Source organism: Microtus oregoni, unplaced genomic scaffold (assembly GCF_018167655.1).
Source record: "Microtus oregoni isolate MIOR12 unplaced genomic scaffold, Mior012 000050F_002, whole genome shotgun sequence".
Lineage (NCBI taxonomy): Eukaryota > Metazoa > Chordata > Mammalia > Rodentia > Cricetidae > Microtus > Microtus oregoni.
In genome coordinates this window covers 2,030,622-2,058,607 of record NW_024543226.1, presented here as the reverse complement: position 1 = coordinate 2,058,607, position 27,986 = coordinate 2,030,622, and the positions used below count along the sequence as shown (strand labels likewise).

Sequence of the window (27,986 nt, the reverse complement as noted above, 5' to 3'; positions counted from 1 at the left end):
TCATGTTCCGACTTCTGAGTGCCTGCTGGTCTCGACAAAAGGCCACAGAACCAAAGCAAAGGTAACTTTACAGCTACTTTTCTACACCCACTTTGGAATTACTTCCCACGTATCTGCCTAAAGTTTCACAAGGGACAAATGACCGTGACCCATTTGGAAAGTAACTAGACAGCGAGTGCAGGACTTGGAACAGAGCTGAGAGAGGATGACCATTCTATAAACAGAAGGTGCCAGGGAGGGAAAGCATCTCTGGAGGATTTGGGAGGGGTGGCCACACCCCTCCAGCCACTGTGGTAGGGCTTCTTATGATACACTGAGAAACACTTCAAAACAAATAGAATTCTTCAGGGTAAGCATCAAGAGGTTCGTGGCTTTGACTAATTTTTCTTGTCCTCTTCCAGGAATGTGACTATCATTGTCATTGGCTTGGACAACTCAGGCAAAACTCATCTTGTGGAGGCCCTTCAAAGATGTAAGAATGAAGAACATTAGTTTCTGGTGTGGGTCTGCCAGAAATATTCATTCCACTTTAGCCTTACTTCCTGGCCCTCAGTTTCTCTCTTGTAAAAATAAATAGCTCCGTCTCCTCATTAGGTGTTAACAGGCTATTTCCAGAGTGCCTGTCACCTGCTCCCTTTATAAGATGCCCTCATCGGAAGTCGTCATGTGATGTCAAATGAATGAGCTTTAGCTACACAAAACATTGTCAACAATTTTGAAGCACAGTGTATTTGAAATGCTGTCTAGTTTCGGAGCTGAATTCCTGTGTAATTTGGTCTAGATAAGAGACAAGTAATGACGAAATGTAGTAACACAAAACTCCGCGACAGCTGTTGTTGAAAGTTAGAGCTCGAGACTTGTTGTCCGTTCAAGTGTAACAGCAATCTCCAGTCCCTTGACTAGAGCAGGTTCCCAAGGGCACTCACATAGCATTGCAGGAAGCTGCTGTACTCATGAAGCCCCAGCTACCTCTACCTGCTAAACAATCAGAGTCTGGCCCATCAGCAAGGTTTACTGACTCAATATAGGAGTGTGTTGACATGGCTGGCTTTGATAGAACCTGGCAACCCTCCGCAGAGTATAGGAAATGGTTACCTTGACACCTGTGCCCACGGTCTACTTGGCATTTCTTCAGTTCCCTTCAAAGCCAGTAAACTCTGGCTGACTTGTTTATGTCTGCTCCTTCTTCTAATTATCAGAGAGGTGCACAGATCTAATCATGACACGCCCCTGCTCAGGGTTGTTCCACGTTGCCCCATTGTAGAACACAAGGTCCTGTTTGTGCTTCTGACTCCTCCTCCGGCTTCATTTCCCACGTTCTTCACAAAGAGTCCTCTGAGACAACCAAAGCAAAAGCTCTGTTTTCCTCGGCCACACCACTGGGCTTCCCACGGCTCCACTCCTGCATGTATGCTCCTCTGTCACCTTCTTAAGCAGGCCCCTCCACTCACGACCTGGCCACAGGAAAGCCCTCCTTTGCCCCCTGCACCCACCCCTTGCTCACACCCTCAAGCATGCGCTTATCCCAAGGTCCTTGCAGAATTCCCAATCCACTACTAACTCGGGAGCCCCATGAGGAGAAGAAATGGGTCTTTTCCTCACTGAGTCTCTGCCGTCAGCATCTTCAACAATTCCTCCTGGAATGAACGGTCTCCACCATTCCCCTGAGACTACACATTGCCTTTTCAGAACTTCTTTCTCCCTCAGCCCCAAGAACCTCCAAGTGCATTTTGAGCAACACTTCAGCCTAGCATGCCCACCCTTATTTGCAGCACGCTTGACTCCTTGTATCTCCCAATACTGATAGGCAAAAACGATCAAAAGTAAAGAGTGGCAGGAAAGTCAAAGAACCAGGCAAGACAAGTCACAAGTTTACTGACAAGATGGGGGATAGTTTACTAGAGTTACAGTTGCCTGGGCCCCAGACTCCTATTCAGTCCAGGTGGGGCCTGGGAACCCACAACATGAGAACTCTCCAGGTGTTTCCAGCTGTGGGAAGCACTCCTCTGAAATGAACCACAAGCTATTTATCTGAGACAAGTGTCTGTGTTCCATTCTGATTCTTGGAGCACAGTGGATGGAGTTTGTTACTGCATAACTTGTCTTGTGCTCAGTGAATACCTTGGGACTGGCTCATGAATGCATTGGTTTATGGTAGTGACTTAATTCACTGAAACATTCTAATAGGCACTGATATCATCACATTCTGAAGAATGTCTCAGGGCAGCTCCATTCATGCAGGGCCACTTAAAGTCAATCTTGTAGATTTCTCTGTATCCAAAATTGAATAGCTCAATTCTCCTGTTCCTGTGTTTTTCTTTTTTTTTTTTTTAAAGATTTATTTATTTATTGTGTATACAACATTCTGCCTCGATGTATGCCCACACGCCAGAGGAGGGCGCCAGATCTCAGTACAGATGGTTGTCAGCCACCATGTGGTTGCTGGGAATTGAACTCAGAACCTCTGGAAGAACAGCCAGTGCTCTTAACCTCTGAGCCATCTCTCCAGCCCTGTTCCTGTGTTTTTCAAAGGTAAATGCCACAAACAGATAATTGTCTAGGAAAGGAATTCCAGCCTACATATAGTAACCTATATGGACGTTTAAAGACACCAGCTACAAACCAGTTTGGCATACCTGCCATCACTACTGATTTGCATGGCATCACACTTGTTTTGCATGGCATGGTCACATGGGATAAGAAACTCAAGGATGAGCACAGACAGGCGCCCTAAATAAGAATGCTGTTGGTTGTATTTACTCTTTTTACACTTTGGCTCTTTGGGGGACCTGCCATCCAGCTCCTAAACAAATCACACAGAGGCTTATTCTTACTTATGAATGCCCAGCCTTAGCTTGGCTTATTTCTAGCCAGCTTTTCTTAAATTAGCCCATCTACCTTTTGCCTCTGGGCTTTTACCTTTCTCTATTTCTGTACATCTTTTCTTTCCTTCTTACTCCATATCTGGCTGTGTGGCTGACCCCTTATTTTCTCACTCCTCCCTTTCTCTTCCCAGCTTTCTCCTTCTATTTATTCTCTCTACCTGCCCAGCCCTGCCTATTCTTTCTCTGCCCAGCTATCAGAGGTTCAACTCTTCATTAGACCACTCAGTTGTTTTAGACATGCAAAGTAACACAGTTTCACAGAGTCACACAAATGCAACAAAAAAGAATGCAGCACAACTTTGCATCATTAAAACAAATGTTCCACCACACAAACAATTGTAACACATCTTAAAATAATATTCCACAATGTAAGAATATTGAGATCTGTGAATGTATGGCAAATCTGACATACATTCATTTGGATCACCTGGATACTTTTTAAAAATTATTTATTTTATATGTATGAGTGTTTTCCCTGCATGTATGTATGTGTACCATGAACATGGTATGTAGTGGCCACAGAGGCCAGAAGAAAGGATTAGATACCCTGGGACTGAAACTACAGACAGGTTTGAGCTACCAAATCCATCTAGAAGAACAGCAAGTACTCTTTAACTGCTGAACCATTTCTCCAGGCCCAACCTGTGTGCTTTCAAAAGAGCATAATGCATGAGTACCACCCCTATGTAATCCAAATCTCAGAGAATGAGGACTAGCACCACAGGTTTTTAAAAGCCTGGGAAGGCAAAGTTAGAGAACAATGAGGTAGTGATCAAAGTCACCTGGGAAGCCTAGAAGCCACTTAACCCAGCATCAGGAAGCTCCCGTATTTCAGTTTAGTGATGGCCCATGCTCCTCATTCTCATCAGGTGATGCTGAGACACAACCACACCCAGGTTCCTTCACTCTCAGGAGCAGTGCCTCGCAAACTTTAAAGTGCAGAAGAATCACATCATAACCATGCTAACCAGAGCCACTTTATCACAGAAAGTACAGATGCTTCCATCCCAAGCTAAGAGATCCTGAGATCTGAGTCATCCGGTGCAGGGTTGGGGTACATCCATAAAACTCTGAAGCACACTCCCAAACCATACTTCATGAAACACTCAGCCAGGAATAGAGAGATGAATGAGAGTTGGGACTTGCCCTCAGGGTATTTATAAATGAAGAGAAAGTCAGATAAATTCAAATTTACAAGGAACCACTTCTTGTAGTGTTTAGCACCTAGTGTCATCAGCAACAAACCGAATTATTGCAGAAATTAGTTTTGAGTAGAAAGAAGAAAAAGAAACAAACAAACCCAGAGGAATAACTATGTTCTGTCACAAAAAATACCAAGGCTTTCTGAGACACAGAAAACAAGATTTTAAAATTATCTTTTGGAATCTTCACCTATTTGCCTCTTCTTTTTACTTTCTTTATTCTTTGAAGTTATAATATAATTACATCATTTCCCCCTCATTTTCCTCCCTCCAAATCCTGTCATATACCCTTCTTTGCTCTCTTTCAAATACATGGCCTTTTTTTATTAATTGTTATTATATACACATGTGAATATGTATATATCATACGTATATATTCCTAAATACATAAATTCAACCTGCTCAGTCTGTATAGTGCTACTTGCATGTATATGTTTTCAAGTAGTGTAATTTCTATAGCAAGTATCATATCAAAGTTGTGATTGAAATGTATGTGCACTCTGAAAATCATAATTAAATAGCTGTATCATGAAAACAGAAGAAATGTTATAAAACCACATTAAAGTATAGTTGGCATATTATATACATATATGTCTACTCATAAGTGTATATAAACAAGCATTTCCAAAAATCTGAAAGAATTAGTCAGTCTAAGGATTTAGTTTGGCTGTCCTATGGAAAATGTCACAGACATATCTTCTACTACAAATAAGAAATTACTGATTCTAGTATGAGTACTCCTAGTATCAAAAATCTATGAAATTATTAACTATTAATGTGAGCAGAAACTTAGACCATAACTATCAGTTCAACAAACTGCAAAGCATAGAATGACCATCGTTATAAAATGCATTTCTTTTAGAGGCTGAACGAAGTAGCTAGTTCCTTACAAGATATTATGTTCTGGACAAAGCTTTTCCATGGGAAATGTGCCCAAATCTGGCAGGGTTTCTTGGAAGACACACACAAGAGACACTTCATGTCCTCATTCATAATAATAGACAGTGTAAGCACTTACTGAATCCCTACTCTAAGGCAATGGGCAAGCACAAAAATAGGTCAATGACTACTTCAGCGAAGTGCTGAAAAGAACTGTTGAGAGGTTGGCAGGCCAGAGAAGGCTCCCTGAAGAATGTGGTGGCTGGGCCTGAAAGAAACGGTAAAAGAGAAACAACTAGGTCTGAAGAGATGGCTCAGAGGTTAAGAGCACTGGTTGCTGTTCCAGAGGACCTGAGTTTAACTCCCAGCACCCACGTGGTGGCTCACAACTGTTTGTAACGCCAGTTCTAGGAAATCCAACGTGCTCATACAAACATACACATGGGAAATACAAAGAGAAAGAGCTAGCATTCATTCATGACACCCATTGAGTTTCTGTGTGCTAGAATCTGTGCTTCATGAATATAATGGATATAATGGATAAAATTAAGAGTTCACCTTCCTTTGGCAGTTTAGAACTCAGCTAAGTAGACAATAGAATTTATGACTCTAATATGTGTTGTAGTAATGCTAAACACAGGGGTAGAAGCATTTTACAAGGCTGGTGTAAGGGAAATTTCCTACAATAAAAATGATCTAAATGGATAGTTTTATAAAAATGGGCATGAACCAACCACAGGATGGTAGAGAGAATGGCAGTTTGTGAAGGCCCAGGAAAAGAGAGACATGGAGGGTGAGGAGACCTGGATAGGAACCAGGTCCACTGTGGCCACCATTCAATTTATTCACTGACATAGTACAGCCAGGAAGTTGGACATAGGAAAAGTGATTTAGAAAGATGCATTTTCCTGGGCATGGTGACGCACACCTCTAATTCAGCCCTCTAGAAGGCAGAGACAGGTGGGTATCTGTGAGTTGGAGGCCAGCCTGGTCTACAGAGTGAGTTCCAGGTTAATCAGGGCTACATAGTGAGACTCTGTCTAAAATAAAACCAACCAACAAAACAATAGCAGCAGCAACAACCAAGAACTAGAACGATGCATCCATGAATCTGAGCGGGGTGGCAGGCCACTTCAGTAAGGATTCTGGGGGCAGGCTCTGCAGGAGGATGAACAATCTTATCTAACTACCTTTTGCCACACTGTGGTTGCTTCTCCCCTCTTTCTGTTTGTAGTAATTCCTAGCAAGATGCACAGCAATACGAAGCCAACACAGATTAGACTTCTACTAGATGATTATCAAGTATCTCTCTATGACCTCAATGGAGACCAAAAAGGCCGAGAGAAATGGCCGAGCTACTATGCTGAGGCACACGGGCTTGTTTTCGTCCTCGATTCTAGTGACACAGCACGCATACAGGAAGTGAAGATCATCTTAACACGCCTGATGTTTGATAAAAGGGTAGCAGGGAAGCCCATCTTAATGTAAGTTTCTGTCTTTGTGGTCTACTTCCCTTTGCCAATTTATGCCTTGGGAAAGGTATAGAGGTTAAAGGCTGGGTACTCCTTTGGTCACAGGGAGCTAGACCCCTTTAGGCTCAATAAGGCAGAAAGGCCTACTTCACTGGTCACTGTTTTCAAGAGCCACTTTCTACTCCCCACTGCCATGCGAGACACTACAGCTAACTATACAAACGAACCCTGTCTCTTCATCAAAGAGAAATACCATCGAGATCTCCCATCCCCAAGCCTGACTCTGTTGAACACTCTTCCTGGATTTGCTCTTTTCTGGTTTGAGTCTCTGGTCCCGAAACTTGATGATGGCAGTGAGCAACCCCCCGCCCTTTTTGTATAATGTAAGTTCCTATGCCTTCCTCCCTCAGTTGGTGGCTCAAGACTTATATAACTGGCACTCGTTTCAGAGGCAGACCTCCAGTAACCTGTCACGCCTCACCCCTTCCAATTCCCTTTTTGCCAGTCTCATCCCTCATTAGCAACCCAACTGGAGTATGAAGAGTTTCAGAGATGCAAAACTCCACACCTGTTCATATCCCAATTAGCGACCGTAATTAAAGTTCCAGGCATGATACAGCGGAAGTGGGAAATAAGCTCTGGGGATTATCTTGGATTCAAATAATTTGCACTATTTTTTTTCCTCCACTGTCTAGCCAATCTCACTGGGCATACATTTAGGCCCAATTCCTGAACACGTGGCAGTTCCCCTACCCCTTTTTTTGTTTTTTTTTTTTTTTGTGGTTTGTTTTCTGTTGTTTTTGAGATACGGTATTGCTGTGTAGACCAGGCTGGCCTGAACTCAGAGATTCGCTTGCCTCTGGCTCCCAAGTGCCAGGACTAAAGGTGTGTGCCACCATGCAGGGCTTTTCCCTTCCCTTTGACTTCATCTTGGCTCCACTCTTCTCATCTTTTCTGCTCTTTCATATGCCCTGCTCTAGCCTGGCAAACAAACAAGACAAGAAGGAAGCCCTCTTGCCTTGCGATATCATCGAATATCTACTTCTGGAAAGGCTAGTGAATGAGACTAAGTCCATGTGCCGTGTGGTGAGTGGCAGCATTTCCTTCTCTTCCTCTAGCCCTGGCTAATATAACCAGGGCCCTGTCTGTCATCAGCCCCAAATGTTGGCTTGGAGGCAAAGTTCCTTTCCCTGACAGGCAACATCTGTTGTGATTATTTCTACCTTGATAATGACAACACATATTACACTCTGCCTTCAAAGCAGTTCTGTAAGTTTTTAATATCCCCATTTTATACGTGAGAAAGCTAAATGACCTGACGGTCTCAGTGACTTGCCTGAGGTCACACAATGAAGGCACTATAGCCATTGTATTAAAGGGCCTCAGCTTTTATGCTCTTCACGTACTCTCTCAGATGTGAATGCTGGGTGTTTCCTTGGAAGCTGAGAACCTGTTTAGGCACAGCCATCTACCTCTGACATTGAGATGACAGTGATCAGGCCTTTAGACCCTAAAGGTCCAGGGATCCAGATCTGAGGCCTTCTTTTCTCTTGTGTATAGGAGCCATGTTCAACTATGAAAAACCTCCCAAAGAGGAACCAACAGCCGATAATTATAGGCCTGCGCTGGCTGTTAGCTGCTATTGGGGATCAATATGATGAGCTGTGTACTCGACAACAAACATCTGGTAAGAGCATCTCAACCTCCAAGAACTTCAGAGGCTGTGGAGAGAGATGCTCATCGGACAGGTACTGAGCTGCTTTCTTTTGGTTTACTGACCATACAAGTGGAAGCCAATCTTCAACATGACCCATGAGTTCTGAGAGGTACTTGAATTCTGGGCAACAAGCCCTGGAGAATCTGATGGCCCAAGTGGGGCTATGGCAGTGCCCATCAACATTGCTGGGTATACTACCTGCCCTGGAACAGCTTCAGCAGTCACTTTAGTGGGATGAGTGGCATAGAGGTTTAAAAAAAAAAAGTAAGGCCAACCTATCAGCATTAGGGCTTCTCCAAAAGAGGACATCTGTTCCCTGAGTTGCCATGTGGAAGACAAGAGGGAACATGTGCCCCTTAAGGAGCCTATTGACAATATTCTACAGATGAATATTACACAGCTGCTCTGAATTCTCAGCCTCCAGTTCTCTGATCTGCCTAACCACGGAACGATAGAAAGAACAGGAGTGTTGAAAAGATACCTAGCGCACGCTCAGGCTTTTGAGGACTGTACGGCTGAAATGTCCTCTTGCTCTGTTGTTATTTTCACTGCCCAAAGGCATAGGGAAAGGATAGGACGACAGCTGCATTGGCTGAAGAGCTTGAAGGCAGGGACAGTTCAGTGTAGAGCATTTGCCACATTCATGGATGGTCTAAATGCAGGCCCCAGCACCAAAAACAAGAGGAAAAGTCTTGAAATATGTCTCTTTCGTCTACTGACTTGTTCTTTCAAATTTAGCATAGCTAACAGAGGGGGAATGCTCAAAGACAACAGACAGCGCGTTCAGAAAAGACAACACCTGGAACATAGACAGCATATTGAACAAAGACACTTTGAGAAAAGGCAGCATTTTGAATCAAGACAACATTTAATACAGCGCTCACTGGATGCTAGGCCCCTAAAGCCAATCCTACAGGTAAATGGCTTTTTGAAATGCTATTGCCCATGGTCTGTAATTGAACTCTTGAGGACTACTTGACGATTTCCCTCTTCTTCTTGGCATACAGAAAGATGGTCTGCGAATGAGGCCCAAAAAGAATATGTCAGTAACATTTGCTTTGGACGTAATCATGGAGGAAGGTGAATGTTCTCGGAAGATTGGAACTCAGAGTATCGCCAAACCTTGCAACAACCAATGTTATGAGACACAGACTGCAGCTCCATCTATTGACAACAAACTTTTCAAAGGTAATGTTGAATCGTTGGCTATAAAAGAAAAGTTATATAGGCCATCCTTTATATTTTCTACAATAGCATTCCTATTTTGAGAATGAAACTCACTTTTCATACTACGGTGTGTTATAGAGAGAAGTATGGGACAAAGCTTTGAGACCATCTTCTGATAGGCCAGCATGGTAGCCCAGCATTAGCTGACACAAGATCTTTGGATGGCCATAGCAATAACTTAAAGGTTATGCGTGCCAATAGTGGAAGCGCAAATTGGCGTAACCTTTATGTAGGGTATATTACCTTTCTCTCTCTCTCCCTCCTTTTCTCAATATTATTAAGAACCTTCACAGGCATAAATGTGATGCACAGATATATATGCAGGCCAAAGACTCATACACAATAAAATAAAATAAATATGTTTAAAAAGAACTTAAACTATGGTAACCATTTAAACTACTAGTCTCATTTCTTAGCTGTCTACAAAGCTAATTACAGAAGTACACAAAAAGTATACTAAATAATATTCCAATTATATCATCCAGTACAAGAGCTAAATGTTGGAAACAATGTAAATGCCCAATGACAGGGATAGCTAACTAAATTAAGATGCATCCACACTGTGGAGACATGAACATTGCTACTGATGGGTCACTGGGGAGATGACTCGGTGTTTCCTGTGCCTTCCATGCCAGCAAGAAGAACTGAGTTTGAATCTCCTGTACCCAGAACAAAGCTGGGCTTGTTGGTATACACCTGTGACCCTAGCCTGGGGTGGGCAGTAGGGAAAGGAGCATCTGGAGCTCATTGGCTACCTACCCTAGCCAATCAGTGAGATCTAAGTTCCGTGAGAGACTCTGTCTCCAAAAGAAAGAACCCTGAAGAGTCAAGCTCTGGCCTCCTCATTCACATGAACACAAACACACATACACATACACTATACACAAAATATTTAAATGCTAGTGATGACCTCCATTTCCTAACATGGAAAATCTTCCAGCACTTGACATATATTGACTGTCAACTGACAATGATCATGTCACCTCAGGCTGAACTGTTTGTTATGCATTATTCAGGGACGTTCACTAAGGAGAAAATGGGCACAGTTCTGGGGATAAGGGGTGAGGATGAAAGCTCGGTAGAAGGAATCTAGTAGCAAATAGTGTGTGTCTTTCTAGAGGTCAGCAACTATCCTGAAATCTTTATCCAAAACTCATTTTCATTTCTATAACCTTAGCTCGTAGGCCAAAAAAGAGAATAGATACCTGGGACACTGAAGAAATGTTACTGGAAGATCCCCGTGGCGAAGCCTTCCGTTCCAGCAGTTAGTATTCCTTAATAAAGTGACAAAGAATGTTGGAGGCTGGGGTGGAGGGTGGGTGTCCTGTAGGGTGCCTTGGAAACTGGCCAGCACCCTCCTACCCCAAGTAGTGTGGGAAAGAATAGAAACCTTATACTTGGCTTTACTTGCAAAACTAGCTGTTTTCTTCTCCTGATTAGACTTAACAGACTACTAAAGAGGAAACAGAGGGATAGCAAAAGAATCATTCCCTCTATCACCTTTCAGTAAATGGGCATACCTCCAGAACCAGCAGGAACACACGCCTTTGACTTTTATTCGATAATGCCTCTCCAGCCCACCTACAAGTTCACCTATTCTAAGATCACGTCCTTGAGAACCATTGTTTTTCCACACCAGTGCAGTAGCCAGCCAATTCATCCTATACTCATCGGGAGGCTCAGGAAGTTATGTGTCGTCCACCTCACCAAAGAACAGCAGAGCCATGTACTAAGATATTCCTGACAAAGCTTACAGATAAGATGTTGTGAACAACTGAAATTGAGCCTTAGAAGAACAGGGTTACTTTAGAATCACACATTTTCCTTTAAGGTTCTCAGGTATAAAGGGACTGGCAAAATAAATAAGAATGGTGCTCTAATCAATCGGGTTTTTGGGTTTTTTGTTTGTTTGTTTGTTTTTGTTACATATCCAAAACTAGGTCTGTTTTAAATACCTAGCTACTGTCTGGGAAGCCACATTGCTTTGCTAGCCTTTCAGGAACAGCAACTGCTGCCTCTTAACATGTGTGTGGATCCACACTCCCAGTGTGGTGAGGTTGGGATGGTACTGGTCCCTTACTATTATTGTTATCACCTTCATCATGAGCCCCACGGATCAGGTGCTTTCCAGATACCTGGCACAGTGTTAAGTCCTTCCTATCTATTGTCATATTGGCAACCTCCCTGGGCAGGTATTATACCTGGCATCACTTCCCAAATGAGGATACGGTACACAGCAGAGCAAGGAATGGAATCCAAATCTGCCTAGCTAAAGCTACCTTGGGGCTAAAAAGATCCACACATGCCTCTCTCCAACTCCCTCTAGAAAGACAAAGCTATAGCCAGGAAATTATGCAGAAGTGCATCCATGCCTATGTGAGGAGAATTCCGTTAACAGCCATAAGTGCACCAGCAGTGCTAGCAGGCATAGTTGATGGAGCACTTCCGCTTTGTCAGCTGCTAGGCTAACTGCTTTACATATATTACTGCCTTTCATCTTCATCTCACACAAGCAGAAACTGATATTCAGAGAGCTTAGATAATTTGTCCCTGGGTACCCACTAGGCGGTAGCAAAACCAGTTTTGGTTGTTTTTTGTTTGTTTGTTTGTTTTTCCTTTCTTATTGCTACACATTTTCCCACTTCCCTTCCCTCCTCCCCTCTCCCCTTCCACCTTCCCTCCTACCCATTATGGTCCCAATTTACTCAGGAGATCTTGTTTTTTTTCCTTTCCTAGGTGGATCCATGTATGTCTCTCTTAGTGTCCTCTTGTTTGTCCAGGTTCTCTGGGGTTGTGGCCTGTAGGCTGGTTGTCCTTGGCTTTTTGTCTAAAAGTCACTTATGAGTGAGTACATATTATATTTGTCTTTCTGGATCTGGGTTACCTCATTCAGGATGGCTTTTTCTAGTTCCATCTAGTTGCCTGAAAGTTTCAAGATGTCATTGTTTTTTACCGCTGGGTAGTACTCCATTATGTAATGCTGCTATGAACAGAGTTGAGCAAATGTCCTTGTGGTGTGACCGTGCATCCTCATAGAAGAGAAGTGGGAAGTAGCCTTCAATGCATGGGCACAGGAGACCACTTCCTAAACATAACTCCAGTAGCACAGACACTGAGAGCAATAATAAATAAATGGGACCTCCTAAAACTGAAAAGATTCTGTAAAGCAAAGGACACAGTCAATAAGACAAAAAGGCAGCCTACTAAATAGGACAAAATCTTCACTAACCCCCCCATCAGACAGAGGTCTGATCACCAAACTATACAAATAACTCAAGAAACTAGACAAAACACTAAATAATCCAATAAAAAGTAGGTACAGATCTAAACAGAGAACTCTCAACAGAGGAATCTCAAATGGCCAAAAGACACTTAAGGAAATGCTCAGCATCCTTAGTCATCAGAGAAATGCAAATCAAAACAACTCTAAGATACATAATCTTACACCTGTCAGAATGACCAAAATCAAAAACTCCAATGACAGCTTATCCTGGAGAGAATATGGAGTAAGTAAAATACCCCTCCATTGCTGGTGGGAATGTAAACTTGTACAGCCACTTTGGAAATCAGTATGGCGGTATTTCAGAAAATTGAGAATCAATCTACCTCAAGACCCAGCAATACCACTCTTGAGAAAGTTTGCTTGTTTTTCAAGACAGGGTTTCTCTGTACAGCCCTGGCCATCCTGGAACTCAGTCTGTAGACCAGGCTGGCCTTGAACTCAGAGATCTGCCTGCCTCTACCTCCCAAGTGCTGGAATTAAAGGTGTGTGCCACCACTGTCTGTCTAGTAGAACCAATTTTTTTTAATTAAAGTCCAAGCTCACAGGGTTTATAAAGATGACTCAGTGGTGACTATGTTCATAGCAGCTTTATTCCTAATAGCAAGAACCCGGAAACAACATAGATGCCCCTCAACCAAAGAATGGATTTTTAAAAATGGGGTATATATACAATGGAGTATTACTTAACTGTAAAAACAAAAATTGACTTCATGAAATTGGCAGGCAAATGGATGGAACTAGAAAAAAAATTATCCCAACTGAAGTAACACAGACCCAGAAAGACAAACACAGTTTGTACTCACTCAAATCATAAGTGGATATTAGGTGCATAACAAAGGATAACCAGACTACAATCTACAACCCCAGAGAAGCTTGGTACCAAGGAGGGCCCTAAGAGAGACATGCATGGATCCCTCTGGGAAAGGGAAATAGATATGATCTCCTGGATAAACTGGGGGGGGGGGGGGATGAAAGCATGAGGGAACGTGATGGTTGCACTGTGGGAGAGACAGAGAGGGAGAACAATGAAAGAGGGAGCCATTTGAGGGTTAGGGAGAAACCTGGTGCTAGGGAAATTCCCAAGAATCCACAAGGATGATCCCAGCTAAAACTCCTAGCAATAGTGGAGAAGATGCCTAAACTGACCTTCTCCTGTAACCAGATTTGTGACTACCTTAGCTGTCACCATAGAACCTTCATCCAGTAACTGATGGAAACGGATCCACAGCCAAGCACTGAGCTGAGATCTGAAAGTCCAGTCAAACAGAGGGAGAAGGCATTATTTGAACAAGGGGGGGGGGGCAAGATCACAATTGGGAAACCCACAGAATCAGCTGACCCAAGCTTTAGGGACCTCACAGACTCTGGACCGGCAGCTGGGGAGCCTGCATAGGACCGAACTAGGCATGTGGGTGACAGTTGTAAGGCTTGTTCTGTTTGTGGGGTCCCTGGCGGTGGGACTAGAACTATCTATCCCTAATACATGAGTTTGCTCTTTGGAGCTCATTTCCTATGGTGAGATGCCTTGCTCACCCTTGATGCGGGGAGGGGAGGGTGTACTTGGCACTGCCTCAAAGTGATGTGTCAGATTTTGTTGACTCACCATGGGAGGCCTTATCCTTTCTGAAGAGTGGATGGGGGATAGGGTGGGGGGAGAGGTAGGAGTAGCAGGAGGAGGGCAGGGACGGGGAACTGTGGTTGGTATGGAAAATAAATAAAACATTTAAAATAAAAAAGAGTATTTAATGGGTAAGCATGGAGACCTGAGTTTAGGTCCCAGTACCCCTTTTGAAAAAAAGCAGGCCATGACCATGCATGCACCTGCAATCCCTGAACTAATAGGAGCTGACAGATGGACTGCTGAGACTTGACAGTCGCTTGCAGCTTCAGTGAGAGACAGTCTCAAGAGTAATATAGAACAGGTCTCCAGACACCTTCTGGCATCAGTGTGTATGAACACCCCTGATACACACACTTGTATGTGTGAGTATGGTGTATTTATCTTTCATACTGGGGTTACAGGCTCATACCATTTCACGCAGGTTTTGTTGAGCAATTTTTTTTGCAATAGACTTTTCCTTTATTTATTTGTTTGTTTTTATATTTCTTTCCTTTTGTAAATGTATGTGGAAGTCACTTGCAGAAGTCAGTTCCCTACTTTAACTATGTGGATTCTGGAGACTAAATTCAAGCGGCCAAGCTTAGCAGCCAAATGCTTTTACCTGCTGAGCCATCTCACTGTGAAGGGCTCTAGCAGGCCAGAGCACAGCAAGCACGGCCATGGTAGACCTTGCCCTTCCCCTCCCCTCCTACTTGCTAAACCATAGATAAGATCCCTGAAGCTAACCACCAAGGTCTATTCCCTTATTTGCCTTCTTCCTCCTCCTGAAGCTGACCATCAAGGTCCAGCTATCAAAGTACTGAAGTTCAACAATCAAAAGCCCCCTTTTGGCTACCCTAATTAACATGCCCAATTAAAACAAACCAACTCATCCTAAAGGGAGGGAACTCCCTTTTTCCTTTATAAACTGTCATTTGCCTGTGGGTCACATCTGCCTCCTCTCAATCCAGACACAGGCCTTTGTCCCTCCAGGGCAAATATCCCTTTTCCACCCCCCTTGTTTCTTTTCCCTCCTCCCTTGGCCTGTCTTTGTCTCTTATTCCCTGTTCTTTGTCCCTCTGCAGCAAAAAAATCTCCTTTGTGCTGAGATCTTGGTCTCAGGTGTTCTGTGCTGATTCTGGTCCTTTCCCACTAGCCCTCTAGAAATAATTCATCAGTCATAAAAGTCTTAAAGAGTAGCAAGGAATATGTACATGTGTGTGTGTGTCAGTAGGTATATATGTATGTACGTGTCTGTGTATGTATGTATGTGTGTATGTATGTATGCACGGATGTATTAGAGTGGAGCTTATTTTTGTTTCTACAGGCTGTTACTACATTCTCCAAACCCCATTATCAAGCTAGATGACTTGGTAACTTCCAGTGGAGTCAGAAATAACAGTAACTGCCCGAACAAAGAGAAAGAACAACAACCCTTCTCCCAAGCCACTTTGAAATCCATATAAAATGTTTATCACACTGCCCAGCACACCTTAAGCAGCTCATTAAATGCTGGCTACTACTATTTAGGGGACAAGTTTGGCTAGATCATTAGCATTCAAGGCTTTGCTTTAGAATTTGTTTCCTTTCTCACAGGGAACAACCTAAAGGCAGGTATCTTTGATCTAAAAGGATAAAGAGTGAGCGAGCTTAAAGAAGCCATGGTGATCAGCATCACTGTAATGGATCGGACAGATCATTACAATCACTGCCTCCCACATTCTCGTCTTTGAGAATCTGAAAGGAGTGTATCAGCGGGGCAGCCCAAGCACAAAGCAAACAATGCTTTTCTGAATCAAGAGTGCAAATTTTATTCAAGGCAAATGGTTGTCTTGGAGTTCCTCCTTATTTATCAACATCCTGGCCTTCCTCCAGGACTTTTAGAGCCTAGACTCAGTGTGTTTGCTACTTTTCTCCCTTGCTGTGACAAAATACCTGAGCAAAAGGAGCTGGAGGAAATGTTTATTTTACTTCCCAGTTTGAGGGGGAAATAAAGTCCATTGTGAAGGGAGAGAGAGGCACATTATCTCGAGTGGCCCTAGCTGTGGCAACAGAGCATATGGCAATGGCGACACTGCATTCAGAGTCAGGAAGCAGAAAGAAATGCTGGCGCTCAGTTCACTCTCACACCCCTCCCCCTTTCAGTCCAGGACCACCCCACTCCACTGTGGTGCTGCTGCACACACCCAGGGTATCTTCCTTCGGTGGAAACATCCTCACAGACATCTGGAGGCGTTTCCATAGAGATTCTAAATCTGTCAAGTTGACAATGATGATTAACTGTCACATCCTGTCAGAGATACTTTAAGCAATCTTAGCCTTGGCAATTCAAACACCACATAGCTTAGGTACTTATCTATTAGTTCTTTCAAGACAAATCTTCACTTTGGGACTACAGAATTCACTGAGGTTAGGTACGGGCATCCCTTTGCTCTGAATGGTTTCCAATTCCTACACTCTCATCCCCACAAATTATGCATGTGTTCCTTGATCCCCAGCACCACACGAAACTGGGCATGACTGTGTATGCTTATAATCCTAGCACTCTGGAGGTAAGGATCAGAGCAAGTTCGATACCAGCCCGGGCTACATGAGCCCCTGTCTGAAAAAAAAAAAATGAAAAAGAACAAGGAAAAAGCACTGATAATTTGTGGCAAAATAACCAATCACTTCTTTTCAACACAGTTGCTGCTAGAATGACATAATAATGAGATGTACCAAATATCACTTTCTCTCAGGAGAATCTTGCATGCCAACTAGTGTCCTTGTCCAGAAGATGACAGTGGCCACAGCTAGATAAGGAGTCAAACCCCAATTTATTGTTTTATTACCCAATCTCATACACCCTTTATCTTCATCAGAAGACCAAATATTGGGGTTTGTGCCAAGAAGAGGTTTGAAGAAAGAAAGGTATCACTCAACATTTTGGGACTTGGAACCCAAACTTCAGCCATTCTATTTTCACTAATGCACCCAGGGTTTTAGTCATCGCATTCCTGACCTTCATCTTATTCCTTCAGCTGTAAGAACCCGTCCCTCGCTCCTTCAGACACTTCTCTCACTTCATGCTCTGTGGGGGACACCAGTGTCACTGTGATGCCAGGTGAGGGAGGAAGCAGCGGATATTTCTTGCTGTTGTTATGTTAGTATTAGATCTGGGTCAGGGTTTGTGGAAGTTGGGGGATTATACACCTGCCTCTGCACGCAGGAGGAGTCCAGCTCAGGTCCAGGCAGCCTGGGGAGGCTCTGCTGTGGAGTGGTAGGCAGAGCAATGTTAACAAAGCAGACTGAGCTGTGTGCTGGTGAGTCAAGAATGCCACGGGATCCCACGCTCACGCCAGTTGCCACTTCCAGGAACTAAAATAAGCCTCAACTGCTAAGAGACAACAGGCCTTTGGGTCTGCTCAGGAAAGTAAGCCCAGCCCCAAGAACTGGCAGGCTATTTTACACAACTGAATGTTAGACAGCCATTAAGCACACAATTATGTGCATCACGGGGATGGAAATCAGAATGTGAAATGATGGTAAGTGAAAACAAGATGACGGAGAGAGCATGCCGACTGCAACTACGTAAAGCACATGTAAGAGCGCATCTCTGAAGAGCTTCAGAAAGGAATGGACACTGCAATTCTGTGAGAGTCCATGGCAGCTCCCACAGCAGGTTGTCCTTACTGTTTTCTCGGACAGTTTCACTATTTAGTCCACAGTGGCCTAGAACTTATCCTTCTGTCTCTAGCTGTGATAAAGTGCATGCTAGGCTCCCATATATCTGGGGGGAAAGGGGTGTCCTGGCTAGTTTTATATCAACTTGACACAAACTAAAGTCATCTGGGAGGAGGGACCCTCAATTAAGAAAATGCCTCCCTAAGAGTGAGTTGTAGGTAATCCTACAGGGTATTTTCTTAAATTAGCGATTGATGTGGAAGGGCCCAGCACACGGAGTGGAGCCACCCCTGGGATTATGGTACTAGGCTCTATAAGAAAGCAGATTGTGCAAACCATGAGGAACAAGGCAGTAAGCAGCTCTCCTCCATGGCCTCTGCATTTGCTCCTGCCTCTAGGTTCCTGCCCTACTTGAGTTTCTGTCCTGACTTCCTTTGGTGATGAACAACAATGTGTAAGTATAAGCCAAATAAACCCTTTCCTCCCCAAGTTGCTTTTGGTCACAGTGTTTTATTGCAGCAATAGAAGCCCTAACTGAGATATGGGGTCTCATTTTATCCCAGGCTCGCCTCAGATTCTCTATGCTGGCAAGGATAACCTTGAACTTTTAACTCTCCTGCCTCTGTTTTCCAAGTGCTGGGATTAATGGCAGGTACCACCACATCTGGCTTATGGCAATGTAACAAAAGGCTTCCTGTATGCTAGACAGGCACTCCCTAACAGGGATACACCCAGCCTAATGTTTGTTTTTAAGAAAATTTTCCTTCTCATTGTATGAGGTCCAGATACACCTGCTCTTTAGCTCGCACGGCAGCAAGCTCCGAATACAATTTGATTCCGGGTTTAGAGAACTGAATGCCACAGGGGAGAAATCTGTTTCGAACCCTAAGCCTCCAACAATCCCAAGCTAAGAATTTACAGACATCTGGATCTCTGTGAAGTCCAGCTACGAAGTTCGGAAATGCACTGGCTTATTCTGCAAGGAAGGAAAGCACACTCCCTTTTTATCGTACATTGCAAGCAGGCTCTGATTTGTAAGCCACTGCTAGATGCAAAGGTCTCCATCTTGTTACCTCGTCACGGGCAGCACTCAGAATTGCTCAGTCTTATCCATCACACATCTGGGTATCAAACTGAGTAAATGTCTCTCTGGAGACTTTGTTTCTCTAGCACTGGCTTTCAGTCCATCCTTGCTTTGTTTTATTAAACTGGAGTAGGTTTTTTTTGGAGGGGGTGTAGATTAAGATGGAGTTAGGCTATGCAGCCCAGGTTGGCCCTGAACTTATGATTCTCCTCTTTTAGTCTTTCCAGTGCTGGGATAATAGGTGTGTGCCACCACAGCCAGTTGTTTAAGTTCTGATTTCTTTTGTTAACTTCGTATTCCGAACTAGAGTTTAGATCTACTGGGGTTGTAAATATAGTACAAAGAATTTATATAGACCTTTCAATCCAGTTTGTCCCAATGATAATCCAGTACACTCATCAAAACTATCAATTATTTGGCTTTCACCAGCCTTTTCCACTAATGCCTCTTTTTCACTCAGTATCTAATCAGGACTGTAGACAAGCTTTCTCTTTGGGGGTTAAAAAGGGGCAAACTCATAGGTGTTGGGAACAATTTATAGTGCTGAACTCTTGAGCCCAAAAGGGAATGCCATCATATCCGTACCAAAGTCCTGAATCCAAGACACCTCATCAGGGTTAGAGTCAAAACTGCATGTCTTACATGAGCACTTCTTACAATCAGACAAAGGGATCTGACAAGTGGGTTATTCTTAGCAAGTAATATCATTAAGGTGACAAATCGAGAGGGACGACCTTCCCTGTCTCTTTTCTCTGCTTCATTCCTCCTCAAACTGTATTGTAAATTTTCACTAGAGACTATAATATTTAAGTATAACATAAACACCGAGAAACAAACACCCACACCCACAGGAGAGGGACTGTGCAATGTGTGGTTTTGTTTGCTGAAATTAAGTACCAGTTTTCAGTGGTTCAAGTTAATGATTCCTCAGCTTTACGGTGGTGCAAATGATACACATTTGGCAGAAATATATTTTGGATTTTGAGTTCAGGTCTTTTTCTGGACCAGAGATATGTAATCCCGTGTGCTCTGGTGATGCTGGGCACCTTCCAGTCATCCACACCATCACACCAGTAAACACCTGCTACTCTACTGTGTACCATGGCTACTGAGCCAGCGCTGGGAGGAAAGGAGAATTAAATGCATTTTCAGCTCATGATAGGTGATAGAGATATGACATCTGTGTATGCCACTATTATCCTCATTCTAGAGGAACAGGGACAGGAAACAGAGTGGAAGAGGTCAAGTAAGTTGTCCAAAGTCACAGAGCACGTCAATGGTAGACAGGAGTCAAGCCCAGGTCAGGCTTAAAAAAGTTGCTCCTTTTAGGCAGCATGTCAAACTGCCCCTTAAGTTCCTGCCACTGTTCGGACACTGCTGGATGTTAGGGGTGCAATACTCAATTCTTACAGCCCAGTGGGAGGAGACGCCTAAATAGCTGAGTATAATACAGCCCCCTCTTGCTCTCAAATATTCCTTGGCTTGGTTACAACTAAAGATAATTAGGCTGGGCAGTGGTGGCACACACCTTTAAATCGCAGCACTCTGAGGCAGAAGCAGGAGGATCACTGAAAGTTCAAGGCCAGCCTGTTCTCCATAGCTAGTTCCAAGCTAGCCAGGGTTATATAGCAAAACCCTATCTCAAAAATTCCTGAACCACATGGTTTAAACTAACACCTTGAAATACTACATTTTTTTTCAGGTCTTCAGACTAAGAACCTCTGCCCTCTAAATACCTTGAGGTTAGTAGTTATGAATGTACTTTTTTTTTAAAAAAAAATCTGTGTATGAATGTTTGGCCTGCATGTACGCATGTGTAGCACAGGCATACCTGGTTCCCTCAGAGGTCAAAAAAAAGGGGGCCAAATACTCTGGAAGTAGAGTTACAGATGGTTGTGAGCCATCGTGTGATACTCGGAGCTGAACCCAGGTTCTTTGCAAAAGTAACATGTGCTTTTAACCGCTGAGCCATCTATCTCTCGCACCCCACAAACGGCTTGGGACTATTTACAATATATCACCCCTCCCTTGTGAGGCTTCTAGCCAGATGTGGATAAACTCATCCAGCTGGGTTCCTCTGAGGAAAATGAAAAATACAATGTGGAAATCTATATGTTAGTGGACTAGAATCTGCTGAGGGGAAATGTGTGATGTCTCAGAAATAATAGCTATGTTCCACTTTAAGTGTCCTCCTGAATTTGTACTAATTGGCAGATTCTAAGAGAGTTGCCAATGGTTCACGACTACACTCTGTGGGCCAGCCATTCTGAATTATGTTCCTAGGAAAGATGACTAATGATCCTAGGAGTTATAAATTTTAATTTGATCTTAAGGGTGCAGGGTTAGAAGACTTAAATCTCAGCAAATGGCAATCATTCTCTTCTCCCGCCGGAAGATAGTCAACCTCATCAAACACTCTTCACCCCATGGTCCTCAGTGCTGGACACTCTGTAACCTTCAGTGTCTGTGTGGTCCCTCCAGAGACTACAACAATTTCATTAGTCAGGGTGGGGTCTAAGTCTTGGAAGTTTGAAAAAAAAAAAAACCACTGGAGGCACAGACAAGATTGGGAACTGTTGCCTCAAGCAGAGGATAGTAATTGTGGCTGCCCATCAGAATTGCTTCAGGGATCCTTTAAAAATTCATATACTGGGTTGGAGAGATGGCTTAACTGTTAAGTATTAGGCTCACAAACAAAATGTCAAAAAGTTCAGATATTTGGACCATAGCCTACACCAATTAGGTCAGAATGACCACCTCAAGTCCTGTGAGCTATATTGAGATCTGGCCATTATGTCTTACCCTAAGTGACTCCTTGCTGTATTGAACAGTGGCTTTTGAGCTGTGCACTGCCCTAGGAGACTATATATATTCGAGACAGGGTTTCATTGTGCATAGCCTTGGCTGTCCTGGAACTCAATCTGTAGACCAGGCTGGCCTTGAACTCACAGAAATTCACCTGCCTCTGCCTCCTGAGTATTGGGAATAAAGGCGTGCACTACCACTGTGAGTTCTCTGTGAGTGTGAGGCCAGTCTGGTCTACAGAGCAAGTTCCAGGACAGCCAGAGGTATAAAGAGAGACCCTGTCTCCAAAAACCAAAACAAAAGAACAAACTTAGCAAGTACACTAGACTAAGGGTGTACCTCCATCACTTGGACCCCATAAAGTGATGGACACCTAACACTGTGATGGCATGGCCCCATACCCACCTATCATCTGATACCTGGTATGGCCATGGCAAAGACCATTGATTCCCTGACATGGTTTGGTCCCTTTCTGCTGAGGAAGCCTATTCAATTGCCTGCTCATCCACCTATTTATTTGCCCATCTGGGCCTAACCCTACCCCACCATTTCTTGCTCTCCACCCAGTCTGCCTTTTAACCTCACAGCTGAACACTAGTTTTGCTCCAACACTTGAGCAGCTGCCTCCCAGCACTGGTTGGTTCATTGTCTTGTCAACACAGACGTTTTCTGAGCCCACTGCTGAACCCTCTCAAACTCTGCAGCAGCCTCTTTAACTTGTATTCATTCTGTAACCCATACACGTACACAGAGATATATGGATGGATCTGTGTGCTGTATGCCATGATAGTCGGAAAGATTGGAATAAACGAACTTTGCATTCATCTCAACCAGGCTTTCAAGGTAGCTAGGTTTTGTGACAAACTGTCATTAAAACTGCTAAACCTGAACTCAGGACCACGAGGGGTGCACCCACACACTAAGACAATGGGGATGTTCTATTGGGATCTCACCAAGGCCAGCTGGCCTAGGTCTGAAAAAGCATGGGATAAATCCGGACTCGCTGAACATAGAGGACAATGAGGACTACTGAGAACTCAAGAACAATGGCAATGGGTTTTTGATCCTACTGCACGTACTGGCTTTGTGGGAGCCTAGGCAGTTTGGATGCTCACCTTACGAGACCTGGATAGAGGTGGGCAGTCCTTGGGCTTCCCACAGGTCAGGGAACCCTGATTGCTCTTCGAGCAGATGAGGGAGGGGGACTTGATCGGGGGAGGGGGAGGGAAATGGGAAGCGGTTGCGGGGACGAGGCAGAAATCCTTAATAAATAAATAAATTTAAATTAAAAAAACTGCTAAACCTTGTGAGTTTATTCAATAAATTCTGACACTGTGGAATGGCACAAACATGTTCCTCTACATTTCTAGTGACAGCAAACTAGAAGGCTTTTAAAAGCATCACTGAAGGGCCATCAAAATGGCTCAGTGGGTAAAGGTGCTTGCGGCCAAGCCCAACAACCCGAGTTCAACCCCAGGCACCACATGGTGGAAGGAGAAAACTGACTTCTCCCAAGTTGTCCTCTGACTACCACATGCAAGGTGCGGCATGAGCACACACATGATTAGAATGCACAGGCGAGTCTGGGAAAAACCATGGGAGCTAAAACTCCGGAAGTGACACAAGAGCAATGGCAAAAACAGAGTGGTGGCTCACACCTGCAACCCTGGCACCAGAGGAGCTGAGGCAGGAGGACACTAATGAGGGTGATACAGCAAGACCCTGTTTCAACCCAACAAGAACCAAAAAAAATGGGCCATTGCAAAATTGGCGCTTTAATTTTTAAAATAGACCTCTTTTATTACATGCATTTATGTATTCAGGAGGTGCACATGGGGTGCTCCAGAGAACAGCCTGCCAGAGTCAGTTCTTCATTCCACCATGTGGGGCCTGGGAATTGAACTCACTGCCTTGGCAGCAAGTGCCTTTATCTGCTGAGCTATCTTGCCTGCCTTCAGCAACTTTAAAACGCGATTAGTGAGAAGCAGCCAGTTCTGAAAGACAGGAAGAAGCCCGAGGATAAATAACTTAAAACAACTGTCCTACTTTAAGATGAAGGTGGCCTCACTTTCTCCACGAGTATATGAGGGTTGATTTTATGACTCGTCTAGAATTACCAGCAGCTGATGGCATGAAATCCCATTTTTCCCATACCCACTGCCGTCATGTTTTCTACTGCTGAGATAAAGGCCAGGACCAGAAGGAACTTGGGGAGAAGAGAATTTATTTTAGCTTACAGAAGGAGGAAGCCAAAGGAGAACCTGAAGCAGAGACCGCAAAGGAGTACTGCTTCCGGGCTGGCTCTCGTGGCTTGCCCACTTTGCTTTCTTATACAACCTAGGACCACGTGCAGTGGGCTGAGCTGCCCACAATAATCATCAAGCAGGAAAATGCCCCAAAGACACACTCACGGGTCAGCCTGATGAATGATATCTTCTCCAGCGGCTCCCTCTTCCCACAATAACTCTACTTTGTGTCAAGCTGACAAAACAAACAAACAAAAACAACAACAAAAACTTACCAGCATACCCACCAAAACAATTATGGAAGACATGCAAAACTAAATGCTTTACAGGGACCCAGAGCGCGATCCAGAGGCCCTGCCTGGGTCTAGTGAGGAAGAATATCTGCGACCTGATGTGCACTTTTATTCAATACATCAACACCATCTTGGAGACAAAAACCGAAGACAAGGATTCCCACCACACCCATACACGTGTGAGAATTGTCTGGGAAGCTTTGAAAACAGTGGTGCTGAGGCCACACTCATAATGAATGACAGAACTATCTGAAGATGTTATGTTCAAAAGCCTGTTTTAAGAGGTTTCCAGGGGCTAGTGAGATGGCTCAGAGGGTAACGGTGTTTGCCACCAACCTTGATGATCTGAGTTCCATCCCTAGTATCTACCCAGTAGAAGGAGAAAATGAACTCCCACAAGTTGTCTCTGACTGCCACACTCATGTACACACATATAAACATACAAACGAGTGTCATGAAAGGTCCTTCGGTGATTTGTGTGCAACCAAGGCTGAAAGTTAGGGGTTCTGTAACTCGAGTGTGCATCAGCCATCACCAGCAAGTGATGGTAAAACACAGATCTCTGGATGCCAGCCCCAGAGTAACTAATTCAGCTGAATGAAGTCTAAAAGTCTATGCTTCTAACTGGCTCAAGTGATGCCAAAGCTGCTGGTCCAAAGAACACACTGGAAAAGTAAAGCCCCATCTAGTGTACTGGTGCTCAGCTTTGGCAGCATATTAGAATCACAAAATGTATGGAGGGTACATGTTAAGAATAGTAATACCTGATGTCCCAACCCAGGGAAATTGATAAAGGATACCAACTGAAGGTTTTTAACCATAAATAAAAATACGTTTAAAGTTTGCAGGCAAGTGAGTGTTGGGCAGATTAAGTCAGTCTTGGAAAGACAAATACCATGTTTTCTCTCACATGTGATTCATAGAGTTTAAATATATATACAATTAGATATGACCTAAAAGTAGAATCGAGAACTGTCTAGGTGATGAAAAGAAAAAGAAACTAACATGAATGGAGTGAGGAGGCTTTGCAGGGGGAAGAGATGGCCAGTGTATACGTGTATTTTTAAATGAAGATGTCCTTATGTAATGGTACCATATACGCTGTATAAAGACAAAGTTGTTAAAGAAATCTCCAAGAGCAATAGCCCAAATAGCAAAAGAACCCAAAAGAACTAAAACATTTTTAAAAAACAAAAAGAAAACATCCTTATGAAATACAAGCTGTCTAATAACTATGTGCTATGAAAAAATGTAAAGGAAGAAAAGAAGGCTGATCCCTGGGCCTTTCCCAGCAACAATGAATCTGTGTGTAGTCCAGACTGGCCTTGAGCTCACAGCTAGTCTGCTGCATTCGTCTTTCAAGTTACTGGGATTACAGGCATAAGCATCGAAACCCAGATCCCTTCTAATGTTTTTAAGTGAGTATGTACTGTCCTGTGTAGTGTGTGTATTTCTGTATACAATGTTGTCTTGACATCTTGATTAACCTTGTGGCTAAAGATTCTACCAGTCCCAGCAGGGCTAGTCAATTTGTGGAGACAGAAAGGACTGAGCCCAAAGCTATGTTAGTCAGCATTCCATCACTGAAACGTGATTCCTAAGATAAACAACTTGAAAGCTTGTTTTAGCTTACATTTCTGGTCCACGGCCATTTAGCCCATTGCTTTTGGGCTGGTAGCAAGTCACATCAGCAGGACAAAGGAACATATGGTAGAGAAAAAGCTTGTCACTCCATGATAGCCAGGAAGTAAAGAGAGGGAGAGGAAAGGAGCAGGATCCCAATATCCCTATCAATGATCTAACTTCCTTCCATGAGATCACCGGTTCTCAAGCTGCGGGTCACAGTCCCTTTGGGATCAAATAACCCTTTCACAAAGGTGGCATATCAGATATTTACATTATGATCCATAACAGTAGCAAAATTGCAGTTATGAAGTAGCAATGAAAATAATGTTGGGGGGTTCACCAAAACATGAGGAACTGTATACTAAAGGGTTGCAGAATTAGGAAGGTTGAGAACCATTGCACTAGACCCTACCACCTAAAAGTTCCATGACCTCCCAATGGTGCCACAGGTGAAGAACAAGCTTTTGACACTTGAGCCTTCAGGAACATTTCCAGGTCTAAACAACAATATCTCTGGAGAATAAAACAACCATTTTAGATCATACTTCCTGCAACCACGCCGAATATCCAGAAAGGCAACACTCTTCTACCTTTAGCGTCCCAGGCCACGTGGCAGACACTAGAGGCCACCCCTATAGCTGAAAGACCTGCCAAAACTGTTCAAACTAGTTGGACATAAACTGCTGTCACTTCTCCACCTTTCCTGAGGAAAACCCAAAGAATAACACTGCCTAACCCTTTCCCTCATATCTGCCTTCTGCCTGCTGATGATTCTGGTGTCTTCCCTAGGTAGACCTGTGGCAAACTTCATACTCTAGCACGATGAATGTATACTATGCTGTGTTCTTGAACTTCCATGTCTCTTCTTGCTGCCGCACCTATCTCCGAAAGTAATGTACAACATTAGTTGTGAGTAGTGGCACATAGTCATAATATAATTCAATATAATATGAGGGGTAAAGATCAGCCTTAGCTACATAAGGAGTCTGAGGCCAGCCTTGGGCTAATTGAAACCTTGATTCAAAACACCAACAAAGCACGCTGGAAATGAACCTCTATTGATAAGAGTATTTGCTTAGCATGGGCAAAGCCCTGGGTTCAATTTTCCAGCATACATGAAAATAAAACAGAACTCAGGAGACAGAAGCAGGATGACTAGAAGCTAAAGGCCATTCTTGGCTGTATTGTGTGGAAGACAACCTGGAATACATGACATCCTATGGTGGTCTGAATGACAAAATCCCCCATAGGCATAGATTTGTATGCTCAGTCCCAGAGGCTGCACAGCCCAGAGACCTAGAATAGAACCAAAGATGACTGGCAAAAAGTCACAGTGATGATGTCTAATGACAGTCTGCTATACTTGCTGCCTAGACCAATGGTCATCAGAGAGGCTTCACCCAGAAACTAGCGGGAACAGACGCAGAGACCCACAGCCAAACATTAGGCAGACCTTGGGAAATCCCGTTAAGAGGGAGAGGAAGGATTGTAGGAGTCAGAAGGGTCAAGGACACGACAAGAAAACACACAGAATCAACTAACCTAGGCTCACAGGGGCTCACAGAGACTGAACTGACAACCAGGGAGCTTGCGTGGGACTGACCTAGACTCTCTGCACATCTGTTACAGTTGTGTGGCTTGGTCTTCTTGTGGGACTCCTAACAGGAGCAGGGACTGTCTGGCTGCTACCTGCTTTTGGAGACCCTTTCCTCCTACTGGGTTGCCTTGTCTAGCCTTAATAGGCGAAGAGGTGTCTAGTCCTACTGCAATTTGATATGTCAGGGCTGGCTGATATACATGGGAGGCTGTCCTTTTCTAAAGAGAAAGGAGGAATACTAGATAGGGGAGGGTATTAGGTAAGGATTTGGAAGGAAAGGAGGGAGGGAAAACTGATGGGGCTGGGAAATAAATAAGAAAGAAAGAAAGAAAGAAAGAAAGGAAGGAAGGAAGGAAGGAAGGAAGGAAGGAAGGAAGGAAGGAAGGAAGGAAGGAAGGAAGGAAGGA

At 43.8% G+C, this 27,986-nt stretch overlaps 1 protein-coding gene across 1 annotated transcript; it reads left to right on the top strand.

Annotated features, from left to right (window-relative positions):
- The first annotated feature begins 2 nt into the window (after positions 1–2).
- Positions 3–16,573, top strand: LOC121436688 (ADP-ribosylation factor-like protein 13A). Its single transcript, XM_041636686.1, has 10 exons — positions 3–61; positions 402–472; positions 6,201–6,450; positions 7,419–7,524; positions 7,999–8,186; positions 8,894–9,071; positions 9,163–9,343; positions 10,560–10,646; positions 10,890–10,925; positions 16,221–16,573. Exons 1-10 carry the CDS (start codon positions 3–5, stop codon positions 16,571–16,573), a joined length of 1,509 nt encoding a protein of 502 aa, XP_041492620.1.
- The last annotated feature ends 11,413 nt before the right edge of the window (positions 16,574–27,986 follow it).